Source organism: Leopardus geoffroyi, chromosome B4, assembly GCF_018350155.1.
Source record: "Leopardus geoffroyi isolate Oge1 chromosome B4, O.geoffroyi_Oge1_pat1.0, whole genome shotgun sequence".
Lineage (NCBI taxonomy): Eukaryota > Metazoa > Chordata > Mammalia > Carnivora > Felidae > Leopardus > Leopardus geoffroyi.
Genome location: NC_059341.1, coordinates 24,014,903 through 24,042,149, shown reverse-complemented (window position 1 = coordinate 24,042,149; position 27,247 = coordinate 24,014,903). Strand labels below are relative to the sequence as shown.

Here is a 27,247-nt window from a genome sequence, read left to right as displayed (position 1 = left end):
TTTCAAACAGGAACAATTTTGCTCCAAGGGGACACTGGGTAACGTGTGGACATATTTGTGATTGTTAGGACTAGGCGTGAAGCTGCTACTAGCATCTAGAGGTCAGGGGGCTACTAAATACCCAACATTGTACTGGATAATCCCCTCCACCCACAATCAGTCCCCCCCCACAAGAGCTCCAAGACTGAACAACTCTGCATTCAAGAGATGAAAAAACAATTACCAAGATTATGTAATTGTAGTCATATGGGAAACTAATAATGAGCAAGTACCACAGATAAACTGATCATATCAAGTCAGAAGGGAAAAAAGAAAAATGTCTAAAGACAGGATAGAATCTGCCCTAGTGTATGTTAACAACAGTTTCCTCCAGGTTGTTTTGGTGTATTTACTTTCATTACAGTGTCTTTTGGAAAAAGAAGTATCCTTGGGGTGGGAGGAGATTCAAATTTATCACCTTTTCGGTTTTACTGGGTCATGCTCAGAAGAAAGGCTTTTTTCTAAACTAACATCATTACCATACTTTTCTGTTGTCTTTTATGATTTTATCATTTTAACATATTTTGATCTTTAATTCACTTACAATGTTTTAAATGTGTAATATTGAGTTTGTTCCATACAGACAGTCTGCTACCATATGAGATATCATCATTACTATATACTGGATTCCTGTGAATACCTGGGGTCTTTCTCTAGATTATCAATAAAATCCCTCTGATCTATTCTTGTCATGTATCAAACTGTTTTAAAGCCTGCAGCTTTAGAGTTGGTTTATCAAATAAAAGAAGTCACCTCTTACTATCTCCCCAAAATTTCTAGGCTCTTTTTGCACATTTACTCTTCTAGATGATATTCAGAATCAGCATCTCAAAAGACAGAGCTATAAACAAATTGAGTAACACAATAGTTTCAATAACATTATTTTATAAAGCATTTGAAAAAGAGTGACCATTTATTGGTTGAAACTCTTAACAATAGGAAATGAAACTAGAATAACCAAAAGTTTTTTAAAGATGACCACAGGACTACTGATGACTTGGTTGGTTGAGTGTCAGATTCTTGATTTTGGCTCAGGCCATGATCTCACAGTTCATGGGATCAAGCCCCACATTAAGCTCCGTGCTGACAGTGTGGAGCTTGCTTAGAATTCTCTCTCTTCCTCTCTTTATGACCCTTCCCTGCTTGTGCACACACACTCTCTCTCAAAATAAATAAGTAAACTTAAAAAAAAATGACAAATTACAATTAATGACTAAAAGTTAAAAAAAATAATTTTTTCAGGGCACTTGGGTAACTCAATAGATTAAGTGTCTGGCTCTTGATTTCTGCTCAGGCCATGATCTCAGGGTTGGTGAGATCCAGCCCCACATCAGGCTCTGCACTGATGGTATGGAGCTTGTTTGGTATTCTCTCTTTCCCTCTCTCTCTGCCCCTTCCCTGCTCACACACTCTCTCTCTTTCTAAAAATAAATAAATAAACTTAAAAAAAAAAAGAAGAAAGAAAGAGGGACACCTGGGTGGCTCAGTTGGTTAAGCTTCCTACTGCAGCTCAGGTCATGATCTCACAGTCTGTGTGTTCAGTCCTCACGTCGGGCTCTGTGTTGACAGCTCAGAGCCTGGAGCCTGCTTCGGATTCTGTATCTCCCTCTCTCTCTGTACCTCCCCCGCTTGCACTCTGCTTCTCTTTCTCTCTCCCTCTCGAAAGTAAATAAACATTTAAAAAAGTTAAAAAAAGAAAGAAAGAAAGAAAGCTTTCAAGGTGGGTTAGATTTTAAAAGTCCACCAAAATCCTCAAATTATGAATCAAAAGAAAAATACAACTCCAATTTCTTAATATTTAGGAAATTCTAGGATATTCTGTACTTAATACAAACACTTCACATGCAAATGTGATGTTAGCAAAAATGTGGGAAGTTCCTTGTCATCAATAAAGAGTTCCTGAGGGCTCAAAAGAAAGAGCTCTTCTAGTATCAGTCAGGTTACTCTATACTTGAAAAGACTTGAAAAGGGATGGGGCAGAGCTACAGGAAGACAGAATAAGAAGACAGTGACAGGCAAAGAATTATTGCAAGGAGCTATATTATATAATGCAGTGCTTGGCATATCCAATAAATATCAACCCAATGAATAAATGAACAAGCAAAGAAATGACTTTATGAAAGTTGGCAAGTAATTGGAGGAAGAGCTATGTAAGGAAAACCTGATTCGTGAAGGAATTTGCAGGGTAAACAGCCCAAGGCACTAGCTAACATACTAGGAGGTTAAAAGACAACTTGTTTTGAGACTTCATGAAGAATGCTAAAGTCACTTTAAGTAGAGAAGCGGTCAGACTGGATAGGGTAATTAGAACAGATTGTGTTGAAAATAAGTTTGACTTAGTTTTTGTTTTTGTTTTTTAAGAATGTTTATTTATTTTGAGAGAGAGACAGGGCAAGAAAGGTAGGGGCAGAGAGAGAGAGAGAGAGAGGGAGAGAGAATACCAAGCAGGCTCCACGCTGTCAGCACAGAGCCCAATGTGGAGCTTGATCTCAGGGAACCGTGAGATCATGACCTGAACAGAAACCAAGAGTGGGACCTTAACTGTCTGAGACACCCAGGCACCCCAAGTTTGACTCAGTTTTTAAAGAATAAAGATGAGACAGACTGCCAAGAGCAAATGTAGCCTCTTAGTAGAATCAGACTCAAAACAAATACACAGGATGTAATGTACTTTTGTAAAGACAACTTTTACCAAAAAAAAAAAAAAAAAAGCTTTTTGAAGAATCAAGAAAGTACACATATAGCCTTATATCTTAATGCTAGAATGCAATCCCCCAACCTGAAATTCTGTTCTTGGGGTGAGATTTGCAACTACTATGGAAGGAAGAATATTTGTGAGACTTACAAGATAATAATTGAGTCATTTCCCTTCTATCACTTTACTTAAGTTCACTGGATTTTTTTTAAAATATGCATATCAGAACCAAAGCAGGAAAAAACTTAAAGTTTAAAAAAGAAAGAACGCCATTCACTCTAACAGCTGTGACCACTGTACCCTGATTCTGCAGGGCCACTGAGCTGGACTGTCCTGCAGGAGAGGGAACCTATCAATAGACTGTACACTAAAATGCAGTTTTTCCATGATACTAAAATGCGAGCTGCTCTCTTAAAAAAGAAAGAGCAATAAAAGTCACCCCAGAATGTGAGAAGACATGAGCGCCAATGTTCTAAGACCTTTATAGAAAGTCAGTGAAGACACAAAAAGAAATAGTTAAAACAGACTGAAGGTACCAAATATCAATAAGCCACATACCAATTTGTGGTTGAAATCTTGCTAAAGGTGCTCAAAGTAAGATCACACCATGATTTTTCTAAATCCTCCTTCAGAATTAGCGAAATTTCAAATATGCTCTTGGATGAAATCTACTTTAGTTCAACTAGCATAAAATGCCTTTCCTATATAATCCCATATTTTATATTCTAGGTAAACAATATGGAAAAACTTAGTCAAGCATTTCCAGGCAATGAAGTAGTAAACAAGAGGCCATAGTAAGTCTACGCACATCAAACATACTAACTGCCATTAGTAGGGCTGCCAGCTCAGAGCCTGGAGCCTGCTTCGGGTTCTGTGTCTCCCTCTTTCTGTCGCTTCCTGGCCCATGTTCTGTCTCTGTCTCTGTCTCTGTCTCTCAAAAATAAACATTAAAAAATTAAATTTAAAATGTTTAATTTTTGATATCTCAGTTTCATTAAAACCCATGCCCAATTCTTTTTAAGTTTATTTTATTTCATTGAGGGGGGTGGGCAGAGAGAGAGAGAGAGAGAATCCCAAGCAGGCTCCGCAATGTCAGCACAGAGCCTGACATGGGGCTCGAATCCACAAACCCTGAGATCATGACCTGAGCTGCAATCAAGAGTTGGATGCTTAACCGATGGAGCCACCCAGGTGCCCCAAATCCATGCCCAATGTAACCATTTGCATATCATCTTTGATTTTCCCGTGTTTCATTAAATAATTAGTGCCTGCTTAGATAGTACATTTTAACAACAAAGATTGAGTGCCTATTATATGTGTGACCTTACGACAGCTATTAATGATCCACCTCAAGTTGAGAATCTTGAAGTCTTCCTGATGAGGGACAGGGCTGTCCCTTACATCTGCCTAGCAGGATCTCCTATCAGCACCCTTCCTGAGGAGCATCTGATCTGTTTTCAATATTGACCTGTGCCTCACTTTCCCAAGGTCCCAAACTTCATCATGAGAGGGCAGGGGTGACTAGAGTACAAAGACCAAAAATTACTCCCATTTATAAACCACGAAAAAAAAGAAACAACAACAACAAAAAACCCAACAACATCAAATTGCAAAGGAATGGATAGCAATGGTGAAATCAGAGATGGAACTTCACCAAAATACAGAGACTTTCCTGTATTTTTAGCAGGAGACCTCATTCTCTATCTGGAAGTAATGTGAGATGGGAAACAGAGAGAAAAGGGAAAATGCCTTTTTCTTTTGTGCATCTATTCTGTAAAGAATATGTACCTAAGATGTTTTATCTTCTAGTATTTAGAGCTCCATAAGTTAGAAGGAGTCAGTGTAAATCTAGATACTTGCCCTTTGAAGGCATAAAATTCCCATTTTACATAGCGTGAGACACATTTTATCCACTTATTCATTGATTCATTTTATTTGTTAGATTACTTACAATGAAGAAAAAATCGCCTCCAAATATTTTATTTTTTAGGAGGTTAACGACAGAAAAAGTCATAAATGATGAAATGTCTTTAAACCGAAAATCCTCCCCTTCACTGAATGTATGCTAGTTGCTCTGCTTGACTATGGTTGTGTCTGCTGTTAGGGGAAATTACTGGGTGAAGCTTCACGTGGACCTTGACAGAAAAGAACCGAGGATGTGAACAATTCCCTCTTTCTGAACCCTACCCAATGTCTCCTGCAAATGTTCCATGCAGGGACTAGCAAAGTTTATCTCTAGCTGCTGCCTGAAGCAGGAACAGTGCTTTAGTTTCCAAAATAGAAAAGGGTCTTCTGAATGAAACTTTAAGAAGTTAGGTTAAAATGAAAGTCCAGTGGGTGAAGAGGGCAAATACAACAAACATGGAAATTATTAAACAGACTGTAGGTGCCACATGTCAATAGGCCACAGATTAATTTGTGGTTGAACTCTTCCTAGAGATGCTCAAAATGAAACAGCACCATGAATTTCCTAAACTCTCATTTAGAATCAGTGAAATTTCAAATATGCTCTTGGATGAAATTTACTTGTGTTCAACTAGTATAAAATGCCTTTCCTATAAAAGAAAAGCAAAAATAAAAAATTTTAAACTTATGTTTGTTTTAAGTGATTATGAAGGATTAAAACATATAAAATGAAATGCAGATGAAATTATTAGGCAATAGATCATTTAAAAATGAAAAAATGACCTGGGGTGCCTGGGTGGTGGAGTCAGTTAAACATCCGACTTCAGCTCAGGTAATAATCTTGTAGTCCGTAGGTTCCAGTCCTGCGTTAGGGTCTTGTGCTGGCTGACAGCTTAGAGCCTGAAGCTTGCTTTGGATTCGGTGTCTCCCTCTCCCTCTGCCCCTCCCCTGCTAGTGCTCTGCCTCCTTCTCTTTCTCTCTCAAAAATAAATAAACATTGGGGCGCCTGGGTGGCGCAGTCGGTTAAGCATCCAACTTCAGCCAGGTCACGATCTCGCGGTCCGTGAATTCGAGCCCCGCGTCGGGCTCTGGGCTGATGGCTCAGAGCCTGGAGCCTGTTTCCGATTCTGTGTCTCCCTCTCTCTCTGCCCCTCCCCCGTTCATGCTCTGTCTCTCTCTGTCCCAAAAATAAATAAACGTTGAAAAAAAAAAAATTAAAAAAAATAAATAAATAAACATTAAAAAAAATAAACATTAAAGATAAACATAAGAAAATGACCTTAGGTTTCCCTTTAAGAAGAATTGCATCCAGGTGAATGAACTATGTCATATTTAGCCTACGCAATTCTTAAATCGCCAACATAGACTAAAATGGGAATTTGTAATGGGGGACTGAGAAACCTTTAAGTATAGTTTTGTAACACAATGCTGTAAGAAGCCCTTAATGTCCTTTAATCAAGAAAAATGGAAGTATAACTTTCTCAAACTAGAGCTACACTAATTCAATAACGGAGCAGCACTAAAAATGAATTCTCTATTCAATTCAGGCTATAGTCAAACATTTAAAAAAACAACCTAAGTCAAAAGGGATGAGATTCTATAAACAGACCATTACAACTAACTTCCAAAGACAGCCTTTATATGTTTTCTACACGTATTCTGTCTATACTGTTATGAGAGCATATTTTTACTCAGATTTCTAAAAAAGACTACTAATTTCTAAAATTGGCATTTCTGACTTTTGTTATTTTTCAATTTTTTCCCTCTTTATGGCTCTGTTTCTGGGTTCTATATTCATTGCATTCATCTACCTGGCTTTTGCTGCAACAATATCCATTATATTAATAACTATAGCTTCTTAAGAATTATATTTGGTCAGGCAAGTCTTCCTGACTTCAAACTGTTTTTTGTTTATTCTGGGAATACTCTAAGGCCATTTGCTTAGTCTGACCATATTCTTTGGGAGGCCACAAAAGCAGAAACTTATATTTTCTAAAACTCACTCTACTCTTTCCTTTGCCCATTTTATGAAAGTGCTTGATCAGCATTCACGTTTGAATCTTTTTATAGACATTAGTCTTTAGTGAATGCCTACAGGCGAAACTTGGGTCATATGGTAAGTTGATGTGTAATGTTATAAGAAACTGCTGTACAGTTTTCAAAATAGCTGCACCATTTCACACTGCCTGAGCAACATGTAAGAGTTCAACATGCCCCACAATCTCACCAATACTCAGTTTTATCAGCCTGTAATTTTGTCATTTTGTGGGTATGTGCTATAGTGTGGATTGTGGTTTTAATTTAAATTTTACTAAAGATATTGAACATATTTTATATATACGCTTTGGTGAGGAGTCTAAAATTTTTGCTCACTTTTTAAAAAATTGGGTAGACGCACTTTGTTAGGTAAAATTTCCATCTATTCCTGGTGTCCTGAGAGTGTTTATGACAAAGAGATATTGAATTTTGGCACAGGTTTTTCATGACTTTTTTCCTTTTGGTTCTGTTAATGGAGTGAATCCTGATGCAGAGAATTTTAATGTTTAACCACATTAAGTTTTAGTTAACTTGCATTACAGGGACAAGTACCATTTAGTCATGATATATTAACATTTTTTTAATATATTACTGCATTTATTAATATTTTGTGAAGGATGTTTGCATATATGTTCATGTGGAATGTCAGATTATAGTTTTCTTTTCTTGTAACATCTTTGCCTTCTTTTGTCAGTATAATCCCGGCATTATAGATGAGTCAACAAGACTCATTATTTCTTTCTTTTTTTTTTTTTTTTTAATTTTTTTTTTTTAATTTTTTTTTTCAACGTTTATTTATTTTTGGGACAGAGAGAGACAGAGCATGAACGCGGGAGGGGCAGAGAGAGAGGGAGACACAGAATCAGAAACAGGCTCCAGGCTCTGAGCCATCAGCCCAGAGCCTGACGCGGGGCTCGAACTCACGGACCGCGAGATCGTGACCTGGCTGAAGTCGGACGCTTAACCGACTGCGCCACCCAGGCGCCCCTCATTATTTCTTTCTTAAAGATTTTATAAGACTTTTTTCCTCCCAAGAACTCTGTGGACCTATATTCCCCCATGAAATAACTATACCTGTATTATGTTTTATAATAAAATTATAAAAATAAACAACCATCTAAAGTTTTTAGAAACTGTTGTAAGGACATACAGCAAATGAAGAAACATCTGAGAACATAACTAAATCTTGGTAAGAACAGCAAGATTCTGTATGGCACTTGAGCCACCCTGTTATCACCAGGTCAGAGGGATAAAAGCTCTACTCTGGGCAAATGAGTATCACCAAGAAGATAGAGTCCTCTCTTGCCAGCTCCCATTCAAGGTCTACAGTATCTTCTTAGGAGGGGCAGACCACCAGCATACCTTACCCTTCCCCAACCTTGTGCTGTAAAGCTGGCTGAGAAGACCAGAGTCCACCTTTCTGATCCATAGCTCTGCTTATAAAACAAGATGATGTGGGCAACTGCCCAAGACATGCTGCCGGCTCCAACGAGTGGCTCAGATATTTTGCCCTGGGAAAGAGGCAGGCCACAAAAATAGCGCCAAAGCTGGACCTTATATTATCTGAGAGTAAGAGTGGGGAAGACCAAGCCTAAGGGTATTCTTGAAAACAGTGGAGGCTCCAGTAATTACAAGGAGCCTGGTAACCCCATGATAACAAGAAAGTAACCACAGACCAGCTAGCTTAGCAGAGAGATTCAAGGAAAGAAACAGCTAAGAATAGCTCTCCTAGGGTCAGAAAAACCTCCCAAGTACTAGCCTCAAAAAGCATCTGCGCAAAGAGGCCTGAATTTAATTAGATCAGACCTGGAAGCAATTTTTGCCCCAGGATGTTGTTGAAAACAATAGAGGAATCAGCTGGCAATTAGTGGAACCTATTAACTGAGTGTTAAACCATTAGAGACAGACTGCTTGATAGAAAGATCAGGGCAAGAGACTGGGAAAGAAAGCATTGTTAAAACCACTGCCATCCCAGGGTGACTTCACATGCCCAAGGCAACATCAGAGGTTTCCTACCAAGGGGGATAAACTTCCCCAAAATAGTTCAGCCAAGTCACCACAAACAAGCAAACAACAAAAATAAGCCCCCAACCCTTATCAATATCCAGAATTCCTATAATCTAGAATGTCTACTTTTCAACCAAAAAAATTATGATATGCAAAGAAACAGAAAAATTTCACTCATACACCTGAAAAAGAGCAGGCAACAGAAACTGCTCATGAGAGAGCCCAGATGATGAACTTAGCAGACAAAGAACTTAGCAGACAAATCATGCCTTGAAAGGCATGATTTATAAACATGTTCAGAGAATTAAAGGAAATCATGCTTTAAAAAGTAAGGAATGGTATGATGGCAATGTCTCATCAAGTACAGGATATCAACAAAGAGATAGAACTCATAAAAAAAGAAGCAGGGGCACCTAGGTGGCTCAGTCAAGTGTCTGACTTGGGCTTAGGTCATGATCTCACAGTTCGAGGGTTTGAGCCTCATGTCAGGCTCTGTGCTAACAGCTCAGAGCCTGGAGCCTGTTTCAGATTCTGTGTCTCCTTCTCTCTCTGATCCTCCCCTGCTCAGGCTCTGTCTCTCTCAAAAATAAATAAACATTAAATTATAACAACAATAATAATAATAAAGTGTATTTGTATTTGGTCTTGCTTTTCATCCAGTTGGACCATTCTTGCCTTTACAATGTAGAGTTTAGACTGTTCCCATTTAATGTAATTACAACTATAGTTAGGTTTAAGTCGACCTTCTTGTTATTTATTTCCTATTTTTTCTATCTGCTTTTTGATCTCTTTTTTCCCATTTCCCTACTTTCTTTGGTTTGAATATTTGTAGTATTCCATTTTGTCCTCTATTGGCTTATTAGCTATAGTTATTCATTTTTATTTTTAGTGGTTGCTTTAGTGTTTCCAATATGCATCTTTAATTTACCACAGTATACCTTAAAATAATATTACACCATTTCACATGTAACATAAAACTCTTAAAACGGTGTATTTCCATCTTCCCTCTCCGGTCCCTTTGCTACTTTTACCATACATTTTAGTTTTATATTCTAAGACCCCCAAAATATAGAGCTATAATTGTGGCTTTAAGTCATGATTTCTTTTTTTAAATATTAGAATCATATTATTTAAAATATTAAAAATATTTTTAAAATATAAAATCAAAAGTTTCTTGTTTATCCTTATGTTTACCACTAACAGTATTTTTCTTTTCATTTTGTAGGGCTGAGTTTCCATTTGAAATCATCTGCCTTCAGCCTAACATTTTTTATAGTCCATGTGTCTGGTGGTAAATTCTTTTTCTCTGATGAAAATATCTGTCTTTATTTTGCCTTCATTTATGAATAACATTTTCACTGTACACACAATTGTTGAGAGCACTTGAAGATACCATTCCACTGCATTGGTTGTCCGTGGCCACTCTTTGATTCCTACATGTAAGTTTACTTTTTCCTCTTGGTGCTTTTGTTTATTTTTTCATTATGAGTGTTTGGCATATTGATTATGGCATATCTTTGTGTGAATTGTTTATCCTACAAGACAGATTTCAGGCTTCTTACATCTGCAGCCATTTAGTGTTTACAAAATTCAGAAAGATGTTAGCCATTACCTCCCCCAAACTCCACCTGTTTTCAGACTGTAATTACATGTAGGTTAGAAATACATGTAGTGATCCATAGATCACAGGGGCTTTTGCCCCTTTCCTTTTTTTCTACCTGCTCAATCTGGACAGCTTCTATTTTCCTGTCTTCAAGTTCACCAATCTTTACTTCCACACACTTAATTTCTAATCTGTTGTTAAATTCAATATAATATTTTTCCCTACTGATACTGTACTTTTCAGTTCTAGAAGTTACATTCAGTTCTTTTCTAGTTTCCACTTTGTTTTTCAATACTGTGTTCAGGTTTTCCTTGAAATTCTTGAACACATTTGTAATTGTTTTAAAGTTCTTACTTGCTAATTTCATCACCTGGGTTATTTCTGGGTCTATTTCTCTATTGACTGATTTTTCTTCTGATAATGGATCACTTTTCCCTGCTTCTTCACATATCTAATAATTTTTTACTGGATGCTAGACATTATTAATTTTATATTTGAATCCCTGGATTCTGTGGTCTTCCATTAATCAATGTTGAATTTTGTTCTCGCATACAGTTAATTTGTGCTTGTGGACCAACTTAAACCTGTAAAGCCTTGCTTTTGAACTTTTTATGGGTGTGCGTAGGGTAGCTCTTATTCTAGGGCTAGTTTAGTTCTTTTTCTAATGAATAACCTTTCTAGGGTCTTTACTAAATGCCTCAGGTGTTTAATAAAGTTCTCCATTCTGGTTGGTCAGAACTCAAGCATCTTTCAAACCTGCACAAACTCTGGTAGTTGTTCAGATTACAGCTTTTCAGCAATTCTTTCCTGGTTCTTTGCCCAACTTTCTGAAATCTTCCTCCAGACATATCCAGCTTGGTTTTCCATCAAATATTCAAGGAAACCCTTAAGCATATTTCTGAAGCTTTCTTCCTGCTTAGCATCTTTATTCTGCATATTTCAGCCACTGCTTTTCCAGTCTTTTCAGTTCAGCAAGATCACCATGACCTCCATGGGAATGCCTTCCTTTTGCTTGTGGTCTGAAAATTGCCTCCAAGGATAAAGCTGAGGTGATTGTCAAGTTCCCCTTATTTATCTCCTTTCTCAATGTCACAATCCTAAGCTCTTTTCCAATGTTTGAAAAGTGTTTATCTATAAAAATATATTTTATTCAGCTTTTTAGTTATTTATAGTTCAACAACATGATGACACAAGTTACTACCATGGCCAGAAGCAAAAGTCCAGGATTATTTTTATACACACTGAAATTTGAGAACCTCTGACAATGTTTTTTCTGAGCTTACCTTTGATAAGAATCACTCTAGCACTTGTTAAAAAAAATTTCCAAGACCTCATTCTCAGAGCTTTCACTTTGAGATGAAGATGATTCTGATCCTGAGAGTATTGGAGGATATATTCAAAAAATAAAAGAACGGGGCGCCTGGGTGGCTCAGTCGGTTAAGCGTCCGACTTCGGCTCAGGTCATGATCTCGCGGTCCGTGAGTTTGAGCCCCGTGTTGGGCCCTGTACTGACAGCTCAGAGCCTGGAGCCTGTTTCAGATTCTGTCTCCCCCTCTCTCTGACCCTCCCCCATTCATGCTCTGTCTCTCTCTGTCTCAAAAATCAATAAACGTTAAAATTTTTTTTAAAAAAACAAAAAATAAAAGAACTAAAATTATCCCTTTTTTTCAGGTGACAGATTAAAATGTTACAAATTCAAATAGGCCTTGACTTCTCTTTTCATAAAAGGTCTTCTCTTTCATTACTGACATATCATTTATATTCTTCCTGGTGCTAACAAAAATGTATACTAAGTTAATTAGTTTATTTAGCTCTAAGTTGTCTTTCTCCAACAGTAGACTATAAGCACCATGATGACAGAGTTTTTCTGGTTCTCTACTGAATGCCCAAAACCTACCAACACAGAAAGGGGCACTAATAAGTACGGATCACTCTACCTTGGGCCTGGCCTTAAGTAACATAATATCTATGGAATCAACAAATGACTGGATTTAGAAACTTATGTTCTGTACAATTATGCACACACACATACACATATACAAAATGACAGAAGGCCATCTTTTCACACTGTCTGGAAAATACCTCTTCAAAGTGTGAATGTCTGACTTAATTTCAATAAAAGGTAACAATGTACCAAATTCCACATTCCAATAAAACATTGATAAAGTATTAATGAGAATGGCACCATCACCTAATAATAGATGTTTCCTAATGTGTAGTCTTAACATAAAATTTTCATATTACTTTTCTAATGTGTAAACTAGAAACAATATTTTCAAGGTTATTACTGACATATAATATAATTGACTCATTTAAGTATGCAGTTTGATATTGTCTGGCAATTTGTATACAATCATGTAACCAGTGAATCAATATATAAAACAATGCCTTCACTCTGAAAGATTTCAAGTCTTGCAAAAATGCCATAACACATTTGTAATGTTAATAACAAGAATTCTCTGATAAAAAAATCAAAAGAAAAGAAAAAAAGTATTTTAATGCAGATGGTAAAAACATACCGATTTACCAAATGTCAAGACCTCTCTGGTGACCTCATATTCTCCCCCTGAAATAATGCTATTAATTTCAATCCTATTCAGAGAGCAGATGCTTTTGCAATCACTGAAGTACTATTACAGAAGAAAGACACACAAGTGTTATATATATTATTTATAGATTTCCTGCATTAGAAGAGCATGGAGAAGTACATTTAGACTGCTTTTCCATCTTGCCCTTTAAATAAAAAATAAAATGAAATCATTTTAGGTAATTTGCTGTCTGTCCTGATGCAAGTACACCAAATAACAGCCTTTTCCATGAGAGCTGGGAAGGGCTGTTCCAGCCCTAAGAACATGAAAGGAATCATCCTGTCAGGCTGCTACTCCACTGCGAATGTGCGCAGCTAAAGGAAGAAAGGAACAATGCTGCACTATTAGGGCAACTCAGAAGCCCAGCTTCCCACTCCTGCTTGCTCTGACCCCTCCCACATATACAAACCTGCAGTGGCCTCATGTCCCCTTCTGCATACATGTTTATCTCCTGTACAGTAACATTAAAGGGTTAATAACCGAGCAAATAAAAACCATTTGTTAGGGGCACCTGGGTGGCGCAGTCGGTTAAGCGTCCGACTTCAGCCAGGTCACGATCTCGCGGTCCGTGAGTTCGAGCCCCGCGTCGGGCTCTGGGCTGATGGCTCAGAGCCTGGAGCCTGTTTCCGATTCTGTGTCTCCCTCTCTCTCTGCCCCTCCCCCGTTCATGCTCTGTCTCTCTCTGTCCCAAAAATAAATAAACGTTGAAAAAAAAAAAAAAATTTGTTCATGGTGAACTCGTTTTCTAGCCTGTTTCCTTTCCTCGTGACAGGTTTTGTCTTACTTACTAGATGTAAGTATAAAAGCAGAATAACCAATAATGCGTGAGAAATGAAAGTAGTATTTATATCTATGAAAACCACTTTGATTACCCGAAATGTGCATTTGAGAGACTTTATGACTATTCACTGAATTTTTGTGCTTCCAAATACCACCTGTAATTTCCAGTCTTTGATCTCCCGAAAGGGATATAATTTTAAAGAGAAAAACTGCTATAATTGGCAAACAATGAGAAAGCGACGTCACTGTTAAGAATGAACAAATCAGGACCGATTTAGATAAATAACAATGCAATCTATAGCGCCACCAAGAAAGAAGCAGTTATAGCTAAGACTGGATTACGAGGGAAAGGGTCTCTTAACAGAAAGATGTCCAAACTCTGAATTTCAACCCCATTATGGCAGAGGACACACCAAGCAAAGGGGCCCCAAGACAGGAGACTGGATTCCTTACATCCTTAAAATGTGGCTGTTTGGCCAACCGAGAAGGGGAAAATTCTAGTTAAATCTGAATTTTTCCCTTTGTGTTCATCAATAGCAAATGCTTAATACCAGACCCTTTGAACTCAATTTTGACTCTTATTTTTTAGTCTCCTGAGTCAGTGATAAGCATATGCAGAAACCTAACCAACTGCCACTTTGCTCGCCCCCCTCCATCCTGGCTACTGACTCTGAAGAACAGACTCTTAGCAGTTAAAGGAAACACAAAGCCAAAAGCGGTATCCACATTTAACTAAGCAGGTCAGTCCAGAATGGTAACAGTAAGTAGAAATGAAGATATGTATGATCTTTAAAAATAAGGCAGAAGTAAAAAAAAAATTAAGTTCTCCTTTTATGCCTACATCATTAGGAAAACCTAAAATACTAAGTGACAGTAAAAATCCCCATAGACATTGCATCAGTTCCCACAGCAGAAAACTTCCTACCCTATCTCTTACTAGATAGTTTCATTACAAATATGCAACTGGAATTTCAGAGAGCTAGCAACGAGTACTCTCTTCCTAAATCTGGGCAACAATTAGCATCTGAAAATGAACATACAGAGAATTCAGAAGGAAATAATTCCTGAACAACGCCCTGTATATTATTCGTGCTGAGAAACTCATAACAAAAGGAGAGGGAAATATAAAGGAAAAATACAGGAAAGAGAAAAATTATATCAAAGTAAATGAAATAATTTAGGAATCACAAAGAAAGAATAGAGAAAATAACCCAGTAAGATCTGAGTTAATATCATTTATCTTAGCATTTGAACTCTGGATTGAAATAGAAATAAAATGATATTTCATGGTGAAAAGGAGTTTGTCCAAGCTGGAATCACCTCCCCACATGCCCAGCTGATAATGAGGGGTGTCACCAACTGCTCACCCCCTGCAGAACATACCCTATGAAGATTCACATTAGAAGCCCAGTGCTGTTAGCATGACTCTGGGTAATATCAGATCCTCTCTCTGGCCACTCTTTTCCTATCCTCATGCAAAGTAATTTATTTGGGCTTTCTTACAATAAGAGGTATAATTAGCAGTCATTTTGTAGAATAAAGTATTGATGCCACAAGCCAATTTTCTGAAAGTGCCTCTAAAGCAGCACCTGCACCATTCATGTTTATAAAGCAGGTAATTGTGCATCTAGCCACTTATGTGTATATGTGATTAGTATAATTTACATATGTAAATCAATTATCTTATATACAGTTGGCCAACTTCTTCCTTTATTTTTTCCCTCATACTCTAAGTTCAGATTAATTCAGACTTCCAAAATACCATTTTAATAAACTACCAGTATTTTTTTTTTCTCAAGCCATCTAGGGATATTTCCAATTCCTCCATGTGATAATAAAATACAAGAAGAAAGTTCAAAGAAGCTGTTAAGTTCCTACTGATTCATTGTTATCAGGAAGCTGCTTTACTTGTACTGGATGTTCCAAACCTTTTTAATCAATCTTCTCTCCTCTCACAAAAGAACATTTAACTGTGATCAGGAGTCTCCAACTCTTACCTAATTCCTACTGACAATACTGAGAAATGACAATATAATTATAATATAGATAGGCATAAAAGACAATGACTGATCCCATTTAATATTTTTAAACCCTGGGCAAAGAACTGTATCTCGTGCCCTTGCCCATTTAGGCCTACAGTAGGCAGATTACCTGAATTTCCATTCAAATGCTAATCTACCAATGATTCCATATGGAAAAAAAATAAAGATGCATTATTAAAAATGTTTTGAGGGGGCGCGTGGGTGGCTCAGTCAGTTACATGTCCGACTTCGGCTCAGGTTATGATCTTACAGTTCACAGGTACGAGCCTGCTGACACTGCAGAGCCTATAGCCTGCTATGAGTTCTGTGTCTCCTTCTCTTCCCCTCTGCCACTCATGCTCTGTCTTTCAAATATAAATAAACATTAAAAAAAATTTTTTAAATAAATACAAATTTGAAGGATATAAAGATTCAAATTTTTATTCAAGACTGCATTAAGGGTCTGCACAGAATTACATCTCAAATATACAAACACAAACATGAGGTAAACTTAGAAAATTCTCCATTTATTTAAGGAAAAATGTTTTCAGTTCCTAATTTACATTGTATCACTTAGGTAAAGTTTAGAGGACTAAAGTTTTGCTTTGTTTTAATATGTGACTTAATTAAAAATATAAAGCAATCTCAATAGAGAAAAAGTAATTTTGAAATCATAATACACTGCCTATTTTTAAAGAATACAACTGGTTATTTAAAAATTTTCTTGATTTCGGGGCGCCGGGATAGTTCAGTCAATTAAGTGTCCAACTTCGGCTCAGGTTGTGATCTCGTTCGTGAGTCCAGGCCCCACATCAGGCTCTGAGCTGACAGTTCAGAGCCTGGAGCCTGCTTCACATTCTGTGTCTCCCTCTCTCTCTGCCCTTCCCTCACCCAAGCTCTCTCAAAAACAAATAAATACAAAAAAAATTTTTTTTAGATTTTTAAAATTTCTATAAAATAATATAATACAGTTTCACATTTTGAAAAGGTTCCTGAAAATACTATTTTACAATTTTGGAAGGCTCTATGATTCAATTTAAAGTGGCAGATTAAACATATAAATTTATTTCCTCTCATTCATGAATCTCCATTAAAATGTTAGTAATAGAATCAAAAAGTATAAACCACACACAAAAAAAAAGAGAATGGAAAAAAGGAGAGCCGTAGACAAGAGAGTTCAATAAAATTTTTCAACATGGAAAGCAGATGGCCCAGTGGTGACCAATTTGGCAGTGCAGAGGAAGCCACAAAATAAAGCAGTAGGTGAGAGCTATTTTGTGGTCACCTGAGCAGATTAACCCAGGAGTTGGGAGAGGTGGGGTAGAAAACAAGGGACCCTTTGGAAGTTTGATTAGAATCAAAAGATTTGACAACCTCTTATCTCACATATAAAATACCAACATCCAGAAGCCTGCCAGAGTACTCCTCACATACACACACATCCAGGCAAGAGACTGGAGATTTTATTCCCTAGAGAAACTGACCTGAAGGGACATGAGATTTGGTGACATCAGTAGAGTGGATAACGAGAATGAGGCACACACTACTACATGGTATGTAAAATAGGAAAGTCAACTTGGAAAGGGGAGGCCAAGCGATTTGGGGAACAGTGGATCCCACATAGGTGAGCGGCAGAGAGAGAGAGATTAGAAAGGTCTGATGCTCGGCAGAACTCCACTGTGGAGCAGGAGGACGCAGGGTTCCAGAAGCACAATTAATACCTTGCCAAAATTCAGGACACAGATTAGAAAATGAAAGAGAAGAGAAGCTCAGCCCTGCGTTTCCAGGTATTCATCCAAAGCACAGACGTGCTCGGGACAAGTTAACACCACCAAACTGGATCTACGCTGTTACTGCTCTGGATTATAAGTCTTTTGGTTCTACTTGCTTTTTATTAACCAAATGAATGTATTTATTCAGAAAAAGATAAAGATGATTAAGTTTATCTGCAATTATATTTGAAAAAAGTAGGATAACTTCATAATAATATTGCCAATCATTTGAAACACAGACAAAAAGATGAAGGAAATATGTTAAATGTTAACGTACATAATGTTCTTTTTATAGTTTCAAGTATTTTTTACAATGATCATTTATTTCAAATCATTAAAAAATCATTTAAAGAATAGAAAAAATATAAAGTATGAAAACAATACAATTTACACGTATGTCTGCAGAAAAACCAACAGAACATTCTGAAAGAAATACAGTAATCAAACGCTAATAAAATCATAATGAACACAATAAATGCATGCTACTACAGTGATCCAGTAAAGGTTTTACCAGTCCTGAGTTTGATAAAACCAACTATTAAAAACACTTATGAAGGGATGCTTGGTGGCTTAGTCGGTTAAGCATCCGACTTCAGCTCAGGCCATGATCTCACTGCCTGTGGGTTCGAGCCCCACGTCGGGCTCCGTGCTGACAGCTCGGAGCCTGGAGCCTGCTTCGGATTCTGTGTCTCCCTCTCTCTCTTCTCCTCCCCCCACCTTGTGTTCTATCAAAAATAAATAAACATTAAAAATTTTGTTCAAAAAATAAAAATGCTTATGAATTTTATTAGAATTAATGATTACCTCACTTCAATCGTATTCAATGAAAATGAGAAAAACTACATTCTTCTGGGACTGGCAGTTCCCTTAAGAGAGCACCTTCTAGTATTTCTGCATTAGATAGAATTGTCCAAACATACTCTCGGGAGACTCTACAGCTTCCCTTTGGCAACTTATTCAGCATTCAATACCATTTCTAATAAGGTTTTTACTCCATAAATGTAAATACCTGGTTCTGTAGTTTATATCATTAGTATTCAATGAGGACAGAAAAAAACCTCACAGCTTACCATTTTTGTCTAATGAAGCCTCACTTACATTAATTTTCTATTATATCCAGCACCTGGCACAGAGCCTCAGTCGCGTGTTAGCCGAGCAAAATGCAGATGAATAAATAAGTATTATAATGAAGTCCCTTTAAGCTTGTTCTTCTGCAAGGAAAATAATTCTTGCTTATTGAGTCTTTCATCGTGGAGATGTCTCCTTTTAGTCTTTAATAGCCTTTAGGGCTTTTCTTTAATTTCCTCTTGTGTCTGAAAGCCACAGGGCCAGAATGGGGCACAACATTCTATTGAGTCTATGACCAGTCAGGAACATACTAAAGGAACCATGGTTTTATGGTATTGATGTTACACAAACGTTCAGTCATTCCAAGACCACACTGTAAATTTCTACACATAGAATAATGTTGAAACACTTACCTCAAGAACCAACCACAGCTTATCTCCACTTATTTTATCCTTCTTAAAGTACATCCCGTAGAATCTGACCACATTAGGGTGGTCAGAAAGCGTTTTTAAGATGTTATACTCTGCTTCAATCTCTTCATCAATGTCCTAGTTTCAAAAGGTCATAAAAAGAAAACCATGAGAAAAACATGAATTATGTCAAAGAGGCACATACTGTAGACCACCAAATAGAGAATTTAATTTTGTCAAAGCAAGGTTATAATAATAGGTTTTATTATGCTCAGTAGTAGGCATTGAAATTTCTGATGCCATTATTTAAGGGGAGAGATTGTGATTTTCCTGCTAATCAAATACATCTCTAATTATGTTAATTTCCTTGAGTTACAAAGGGACAAATAAAAGACTATTTTTGTATGTAGTTAGAAAGAAACACACATGGAGATTCCAAAAGATACTCCTTTCTTTGCAGTGTTAACATTGTTTTAGTGGCCACTGTTTTGAAGTCACTGATTTGAAATAAATACTTTTAGCTGGTTCATTTGTTTCTTTGAAATATAGGATATTTAGAAGCTTTCAAAAACTAGTCATATAAGCAATAAATTCCTACATATATAAGATGGCACATAGCCTTAAGTTAGGTAAAGGCCCATTTGCCAGAAGTAGAATACATTGCTATCCTGTCAGCAAAAATGCAAGATAACCACTTAAAGTCATGCTTTTAGAAAACCACAAAACATGAAACAACTCAGAGTAGTAATAAGAGAAACCCTTCTACTACTGTTTTTATAGTAATACTTAGCATCCACGTTGTTTTCTTACAAAATCATGTAATCACAGAGCTGCAAAGAATTTTAGACCAGAGCTCTAATTTTAGAAAAAGAAACTAAAGCTCAGAGAAGTTGGTCACAGAGCTGGTTAGTGTAAGATCCAGAATGAGACTGCAAGTCTAATGCCTATGACCTTCTAATCCTGTTCATTTTACCCCTTTCTTGGATAGACACTTACTTTATCAAAATTCATAATAGGAAGACTCTTTTAATAAAAAAGCCACTCTGTAAAATGCTCAGACGCATTTAAATTTATTTTATTAAGATTATAATCTCTTGGTTATAAATCTTTTTTATTTGACTTCTGACATGATGAATGAAGAGGAAATAAATAATTCTCAGAATAACATATATGTACTATACAAGAATAAAGGCAGCAAAAGAACAAATCTCACGAAATCAATATATATTTCATTAAAGCAACGGGACAAAAGATGATTTTTAAGGTTCACAGTATACAAAACATGAATTATAAAAGGATAATGGCTATCTGTATTCATAATTCATTTGTTCTTCTCCACTAAGGAGTAGAAGAAAAGAAGAGACACTGGTTACAGGGCCAGACACGGGATCTGGCCAGAGCCCTTCCCCTTACCACCATGACCCTAAACCATAATTATGTAGACCAGAGGAGAGAGTTACAGTTACTTTGGTACAGCTTAATTTGTGTCTCTCCTCCTTCAGTTTAAATTATAAGAACTTTCCATTAGAGAATATGAAAACATTCAGCATCAGTAAAGCCCAGGCATAGTTCTTTTTTTTTCCCCTCCAGTGTATCTAATTTCTTGCTGAAAATAAACCCCCACTCTCCCTCCCCTCTCCTCAAAATAATATGAAACACTGTAGTTATAATGGGTTTAGTAGAAATAAACAATCCAAAAAGAAAGAGCAACCCTAAGATGCACAGAGGCCCAGAGACCTTTTGCAGGGTCCTACAGTTTGTTAGTATAAGAGCTGTGACAAGGACCAGGAGTCCTGTCCTTCTCACACACATCACATCATTTCTGTCATGTCACACTCCATCACCTGTGCAAGAGTCAAGTAACTAAAGAAACTGCTCTCAATAGAAGTTTGGGGATTATGTGATCACTGAGCTCATGGTGGCTCACCCAAGGTGCTACGGGAGAGCTACATGTTTCCCAGGAGCTGAAAATGTTACAAAATAGCCAGTTCTCATTCTCAGGGGGAAAAAAAAGTCTCATCAGTTTCTTCATGCTCTGAAAGCCCCCCCCCCCCCAAAAAAAGGCTTGGAAGTTTCCCTTATCACAACTGCCATTCCAAAAACAGCAGAAGAGGACCCTACTGGGGGATCACTTAAAAGGCCATAAGGACTCCACCCACATTATCAGTTCTTTACAAGGTAACCCACCCTGATTATAAGTGAGTACCATTTTTGCTTTGGAAACATTTCAGCAAACCTGAAAATAAATTTCCCATCTCTGAAAGAAATATAATTTAAAATAAAATATTTCTCGTTTAGCTTAAGAGATATTCTGCCTGAAGCCTAAATAAATATAGGAAGAAAAAGAGATATGGCAAAGATGACATTTTAGAATTACCTCTAGACCCGAGTCTGTGTTCTCACAATTTTTTGAAATCTAAAATAACATTGACTTAACTGTTGAGCTGTTGAGACCTGTATTTATCTATTTACTTATTTGTATTTGGTCCCTATTGTATATGTTAAGCATATAAATAAGAAAAACCTAACAGATTTTTTTTCACATTTTCTTCTACTGTAACTGACATTGTGGCAAATCAAGATATTTACAGATTTTTTAACTGCTTAATACAAATAAAAACAAAGTTAATTAGGAGAAGAAGGAGGAGGAGGAGGAGGAGGAGGAGGAGGAGGAGGAGGAGGAAGAGGGGGAGGGGGAGGAGACAACAACAATGTGACATACATGAATCGGATCCAGAATTTTCACTGCTGCTTTTTGGCCATTTTTCTTATTTAACACTTTAAAAACTTTCCCGTAAGTTCCTTTGCCGATCGTTTCAATGATTTCCCATGTATCAGAAGGATCGGGAAAGTTATCAAAGATGATTGTTTTTCCAGTTAATGGAAGCATCTCACAAGTTTAAATCACTGGAGAGAAAAAGTACAGTTTCAGGTACATCTCATTGGGGATATTAAATGGCAACATAAACTCAAGGGAAATTATCTAACACTTCACTAATATGATGGAAAATATACAGCTGTAACCAAATGTATTCAGAATTATAGAAAATTTTAATTTCAATTCTTTTTGCAAAAAGATTACTAAGAGTAATAATGCTTTGTAAACAAGGCTTTATTTCTGTTTAATATAGTCCCATATTAATTGCTCTTAATTCTTTTCATATTAAAATAAGAAACAAAATATTTAAATCACTTTGATGTGCTGCTTTATACTCAGGTATTAGTACAGTGAATGAAATTAATTTAGAATTAACCACAAAGATAAAGATTCAACATCATCAAGGCAAATCCCACACTTTAAAGTGATCATGTCTTATACCCCTCCTGTATGTAAAACCCAATAATGGGTCCCCTCATATTACTTTTAGCATGAAATTTCTTTAACATTAACTTACCAGGTTCTTTAAAATATGGTCGGTCCTTGCTTAATGTTCTAGCCTCATGTCTCAACTCTTCTCTCAGTCACTACAAACCGGCCACTCAGGATCCTTAAGGTCATTTTTTTTTTCCTTGCTTAAGGATTTTAACATACACTAATCCCTTCCACTTCTGCCTGTGGTTTCTTTACTAAATTCCAACACCTACTTATCTTTCAGATCTTGGCTTGATGTCATTTCCTCTGAATGTGACCACTCTCCATCCCATTTGGGTTGATGCCCCACCTCTGTACTTGCATAGCATTTTACCCATGTTTATCAGGTAGCATGATATGCCCAATACCTGGAACAGTGCTGAAATAATTAGGACACTATGGCCAATGAATCCAGGTGACTTTACAAAGGTGATGTTATATGTAATGTGAAATAAGATCTCAGGTTTTCTGACTTCCCAGTGGTATTTTCAACCTCCTATACTCTCCCTATATTACATTCAACCATTTGTATAAAATTATTAAAAAAAAAAGTAACAGAAATAGGTCCCAAACTTCTGGGGGCCTCACATTTTTTCAATTATCTATGCAAAACCTCACTTTTTTCAATGACAAAAAGTTGACTGCAGGGGCACTTGGGTGGCTTGGGTCAGTTAAGCATCCAGCTTGTGATTCAGGCTCAGGTCATGATTTCATGGTTTGTGAGTTCAAGCCCACGTCAGGCTATGTGCTAACAGCACAGAGCCTCTTGGGATTCTCTCCCTCTCTCTCTGCCCTTCTCTCTCTCTCCCTCCCTCTCTCAAAATAAATAAACATTAAATATAAAACAAAAGTTGACTGCAGTTGTGCTTGTATGTGTATGCATACACATAGAAACACATCTGTTAATAAATAGGTATTAATACTACGTAATAATGTTGGCTCATGAAATACACTAGTCTAACTACAATGTTCAACCTCTGCCACACCACCAATCCATTGAGTTCTCACTTTCTTTATAGCCATCAACCATATTCAGTCTTCATTCTTTCTTCATTTTCTTCTTCCCCGGCATAAATTCTATAGCTTGAGTTATTATGATCTCCTTGCAAACCCCCTCTTGTTCCTCTTTCTCCACCATGAGTCTCCCAGGGTAAAAAACAAACAAAACAAAAAAAACAAGCAAAAAACAAAAAACCACAAAACAGCTCTGGTTAAACCTTACATTTCTTCACACCTGTGCCTACAGCTGGAGAAAACCACACAACCATAATGCTAGTTTCACTTCAAATTCAGGATGAAAAAACCTACAAGTAGACCGTCGACACTGCCCAGAAGTCCTATGCGCTTCCCTGGTTTGTCTGTTCCTTGCTCTCTGGAGGGATTATTTCACAACGATCTCTCTTCTCACACTTTTCTCTCCTCAGATTGTTCCTCTTTGTTCTCTATCCCCTCTCACAAAACTTCCCAGCTGATGCCCTTACTTAATAATTATTGAAAAGATGAAAGCAATAATAAACTCCTTAACTTTCTCATCTTGAAAACTAAACTAATGTGCATAAAACAGGAGTTCATTCTCAGTATAATCAATTTTGCTCTTTTGCCTCAATTAGTCTTTTACTTCAGTTCCTTCTCAGCCTTCAGATCTTGGCTCAAACATCACTTTCTTAGAAAGGCTTTTCTTGAACAACCTACATAAAGGTAGCTTTCCCCACATATTTCCCCATTTCTCCTTTAGAATGCAAGCTACAAAAGGGTATAGACTTTGCTCTTTTAACTACTGTATGTGCAGTTTCCAGAATGATGCCTAGCACATGGGAGGCAATTAGTAAATTTGGGAAAATGGGCAAACATTTTGTTGTTTACCTGTTAATTTTGACAACACAGACCTTATCTGTCATGTTCACATCCAAATCTAATAATGCCTAACTCTGTTCCTGGCATGTAGTAGATGTTAAATATACAGCTGTTGAATAAACTAATCAATATGGCTCTTCAAAAGAAGTTTTTTAAATGAGGGAGAAAAATAAGAATGAGGGAGAGCTGAAAAGAATTTGAAAATCTCACTAAAATAAGGATCATATTCTGATTCATTATACTTAAGGGCACATCATCTAGTAAATGGCTATGAATGTCTGCTAAAAATTACATTACTACATAAAAATACACTTATGAATAGTTCATAGAACATTTAATTTTATGAAATTTGTGCCTTTGATCCAAAATGCAACAGAACAAGTAGGAGGTAATCAGTAATAATCATCCACTTTAGTGATTGCACAATCAGTGACAAGATTACTTCTTCCATCTATGTACTTGAGTCATGCAAATAAGCATTTATGCCATCCATATAGTGTAAAAGACCAAAAGACCATATTAAATCTTATTAAATACCTGAAATAAGCGTTTTCAATCACAAGAAACATTCATTACATGGAATACTACCTCTCAAGTGGTAATGTTATTGAACACAACTTTACTTTCTGCTACGTTAATTATTAGGAATTAACTACTGGCATTTATTTATTTATTTATTTATTTATTTATTTATTTAAGAGAGGTAGACCATGCGTGTGGGGGAGATGGCAGAGGGAGGGGGAGGGGGGAGAGGGAGGGAAAGGGAGAGGGAGAGGGAGAGGGAGAGGGAGAGGGAGAGGGAGGGAGGGACAGAGAGAGAGAGAGAGAGGAGAGAGAGAGAGAGAGAGAGAGAGAGAGAGAGAATATCTCAAGCAGGCCCCACGCTCAGCTTGGAGCCTGACATGGGGCTTGGTTCCACAACCCTGAGATCATGGCCTGAGCCAAATATCAAGAGTCAGATGCTTAACCAACTGAGCCACCCAGGTGCCCCATAACTATTCATATTTAAATATACAGGCATCAGAATTCAACTAAGAATGGCTGAACACCCAATGTGTGCAAAGTATTTTAGTGTCTTGAGGATACAAAGATAGACAACCCATAGATAGATACATGTAAGTAATATTATGAAAAGTGACAGATAACAGAAATAACCATAAAGTGTTATAGAAGCCCAGGTGAAGAAGAAATTATGAAGTGATCATGAAGAGATACAGAAAATGAGCAGTATTGGAGTTGGACATTAAACATGACTGAAGTTTGTCCAAAATATAATATCCTCTTTAACAGTTCTAAGTAAGATAAACATTTAAAGCAGTGCATTATTATAATATAAAACAATAATCACAGAATAACAAAAGCACAAGTGTTTTGGAAACAGAATGCAGCTAGTCAAATCTCATTTAAAACAAACAAAATTCTCAACAAGTAGGTAAAATGAAGCCTAAAATGACTTTCTCAAAATTAAACTTTGAAGAACGTAGGGGTGAATAGGTGGCTCACTGGCTTAAGCATCTGATTCTTAACTCAGGTCATGATCTCATGGTTTGTGAGATTGAGCCCATGTCAGGCTCTACACTGATAGCATGGAGGCTGTTTAGGATTCTTTCTCTCCTCTCTCTCTCCCTCTCCCTCCAAATGAGCACATGTGCATGCATACACACACACACACACTCTCTCAATAAATAAATAAACATTAAAATAAAGAAAGGAAAAAAAGAATTAAAAAACTTAGGATAGAAGCAAGTCTTCTGAATCTTAAGCCATACTTCTCCCACTACGTGAAAGGTTATTATTTAAAAATAAAATGTCAGTTAAAAATTAATTATTTAATAATTACAATAGATTGTATTCTACATAACTATGAATGTTCATCTTTTTTTCTAGTCCTTTAGCACTCATAGAATAAAAAATAATTCTCTAGCTCATAAAACAAAAACTAATTTCTCAATTAAATGATCATATATGCTAAATATTTTTGGCATATATACTTACTATATTTTGACATATGTATTTACCATAATTCCAAAAGATACTATTCTATTTTAAGAGCCACATTTTAAAAATGAAGAATAATCCTTTTGAATTGACTTATTGTATATTGAGCTGCTGAGTTTTCGTGTTTGTTTTTTTTTTTTTTTCATGATAGAAAAAAGACCATAATACAATGAAAAAGGTATCTCACTTCGGGATCTTAACATTCATCTCAATACTTACTCTAACTGCTTTAAAAAAATTTTTTTTAATCTTTATTTTTGAAAGACAGAGAGACGGACTGTGAGCAGGGGAGGAACAGAGGGACAAGGAGGCACAGAATCTGACACAGGCTCCAGGCTCTAAACTATCAGCACAGAGCCTGACGCGGGGCTCGAACTCACGAACCACAAGTTCAGGACCTGAGTTGAAGTTGGACACTCAACTGACTGAGCCACCCAAGCACCCCTTGACTGCTTTTGTAAATCTGCGCTTCATTCTTATTTACTAAAATAACCAAACTGCCCTCATTCTCATTCTAAAACACAGCAGGATAATGTCCCCTTGGGCTGTGTCTTCCCTCTGCCTGGAATGCTCTTTCTCCAGATATCCACATTGCCTACTCCATCACTTCCTTTAATTCTTGCATCAGCCATCACTTTCTCAATAAGCCCTACTCTAACCATCCTGTTTAAAATGCCAACCTGCCTTCCTCCACTCCATCCTACCTCCAAATTCCTGGTCCCACCTTCTCTGCTCTATTCTCATAACACTTGTTACTTCTTTTCACACTATATCATTTCCTATTTAGTATGTTTTATTTATTGCTTTTCTATACTCCTAGAATATAAGCCCATGAGCACTGAAATTTTATCCAGGTTGTTTACTGATATATCCCAAAGACTCTAAAACCATGACTAGCACAAAGGATGTACTCTATAAGGATTTGTTGAACACTGATTGAAATGAATAGAACACAGTAACTAGAAAATTTTCAGATGATTTTAGCAATGAATTCTATCAAATATTAAAGAAAGAAACAAAGAAATAAAGTCATCCTGTGCATTTTTTTTTCAGAGAACAGATATAGAGTACCTACAAAGAGATACAAATTATGTTAAAAAAAAAAAAAAAAGAACCAA

General features: G+C 36.8%; 1 protein-coding gene across 6 annotated transcripts in view; it reads right to left on the bottom strand.

The window, feature by feature from the left end:
* Positions 1–27,247, bottom strand: part of MYO3A (myosin IIIA) — a 246,003-nt gene that overhangs the window by 207,306 nt on the left and 11,450 nt on the right. For all 6 annotated transcript variants that reach the window (XM_045465686.1, XM_045465685.1, XM_045465684.1 and 3 more), the window contains exons 2-3: positions 21,648–21,832; positions 18,929–19,063 (exon numbers count right to left, since the gene is read on the bottom strand). In XM_045465686.1, coding sequence (XP_045321642.1) covers positions 18,929–19,063; positions 21,648–21,815 — 303 coding nt within the window. In that variant the 5' untranslated portion in view covers positions 21,816–21,832. The remainder of the gene's footprint in view (positions 1–18,928; positions 19,064–21,647; positions 21,833–27,247) is intronic.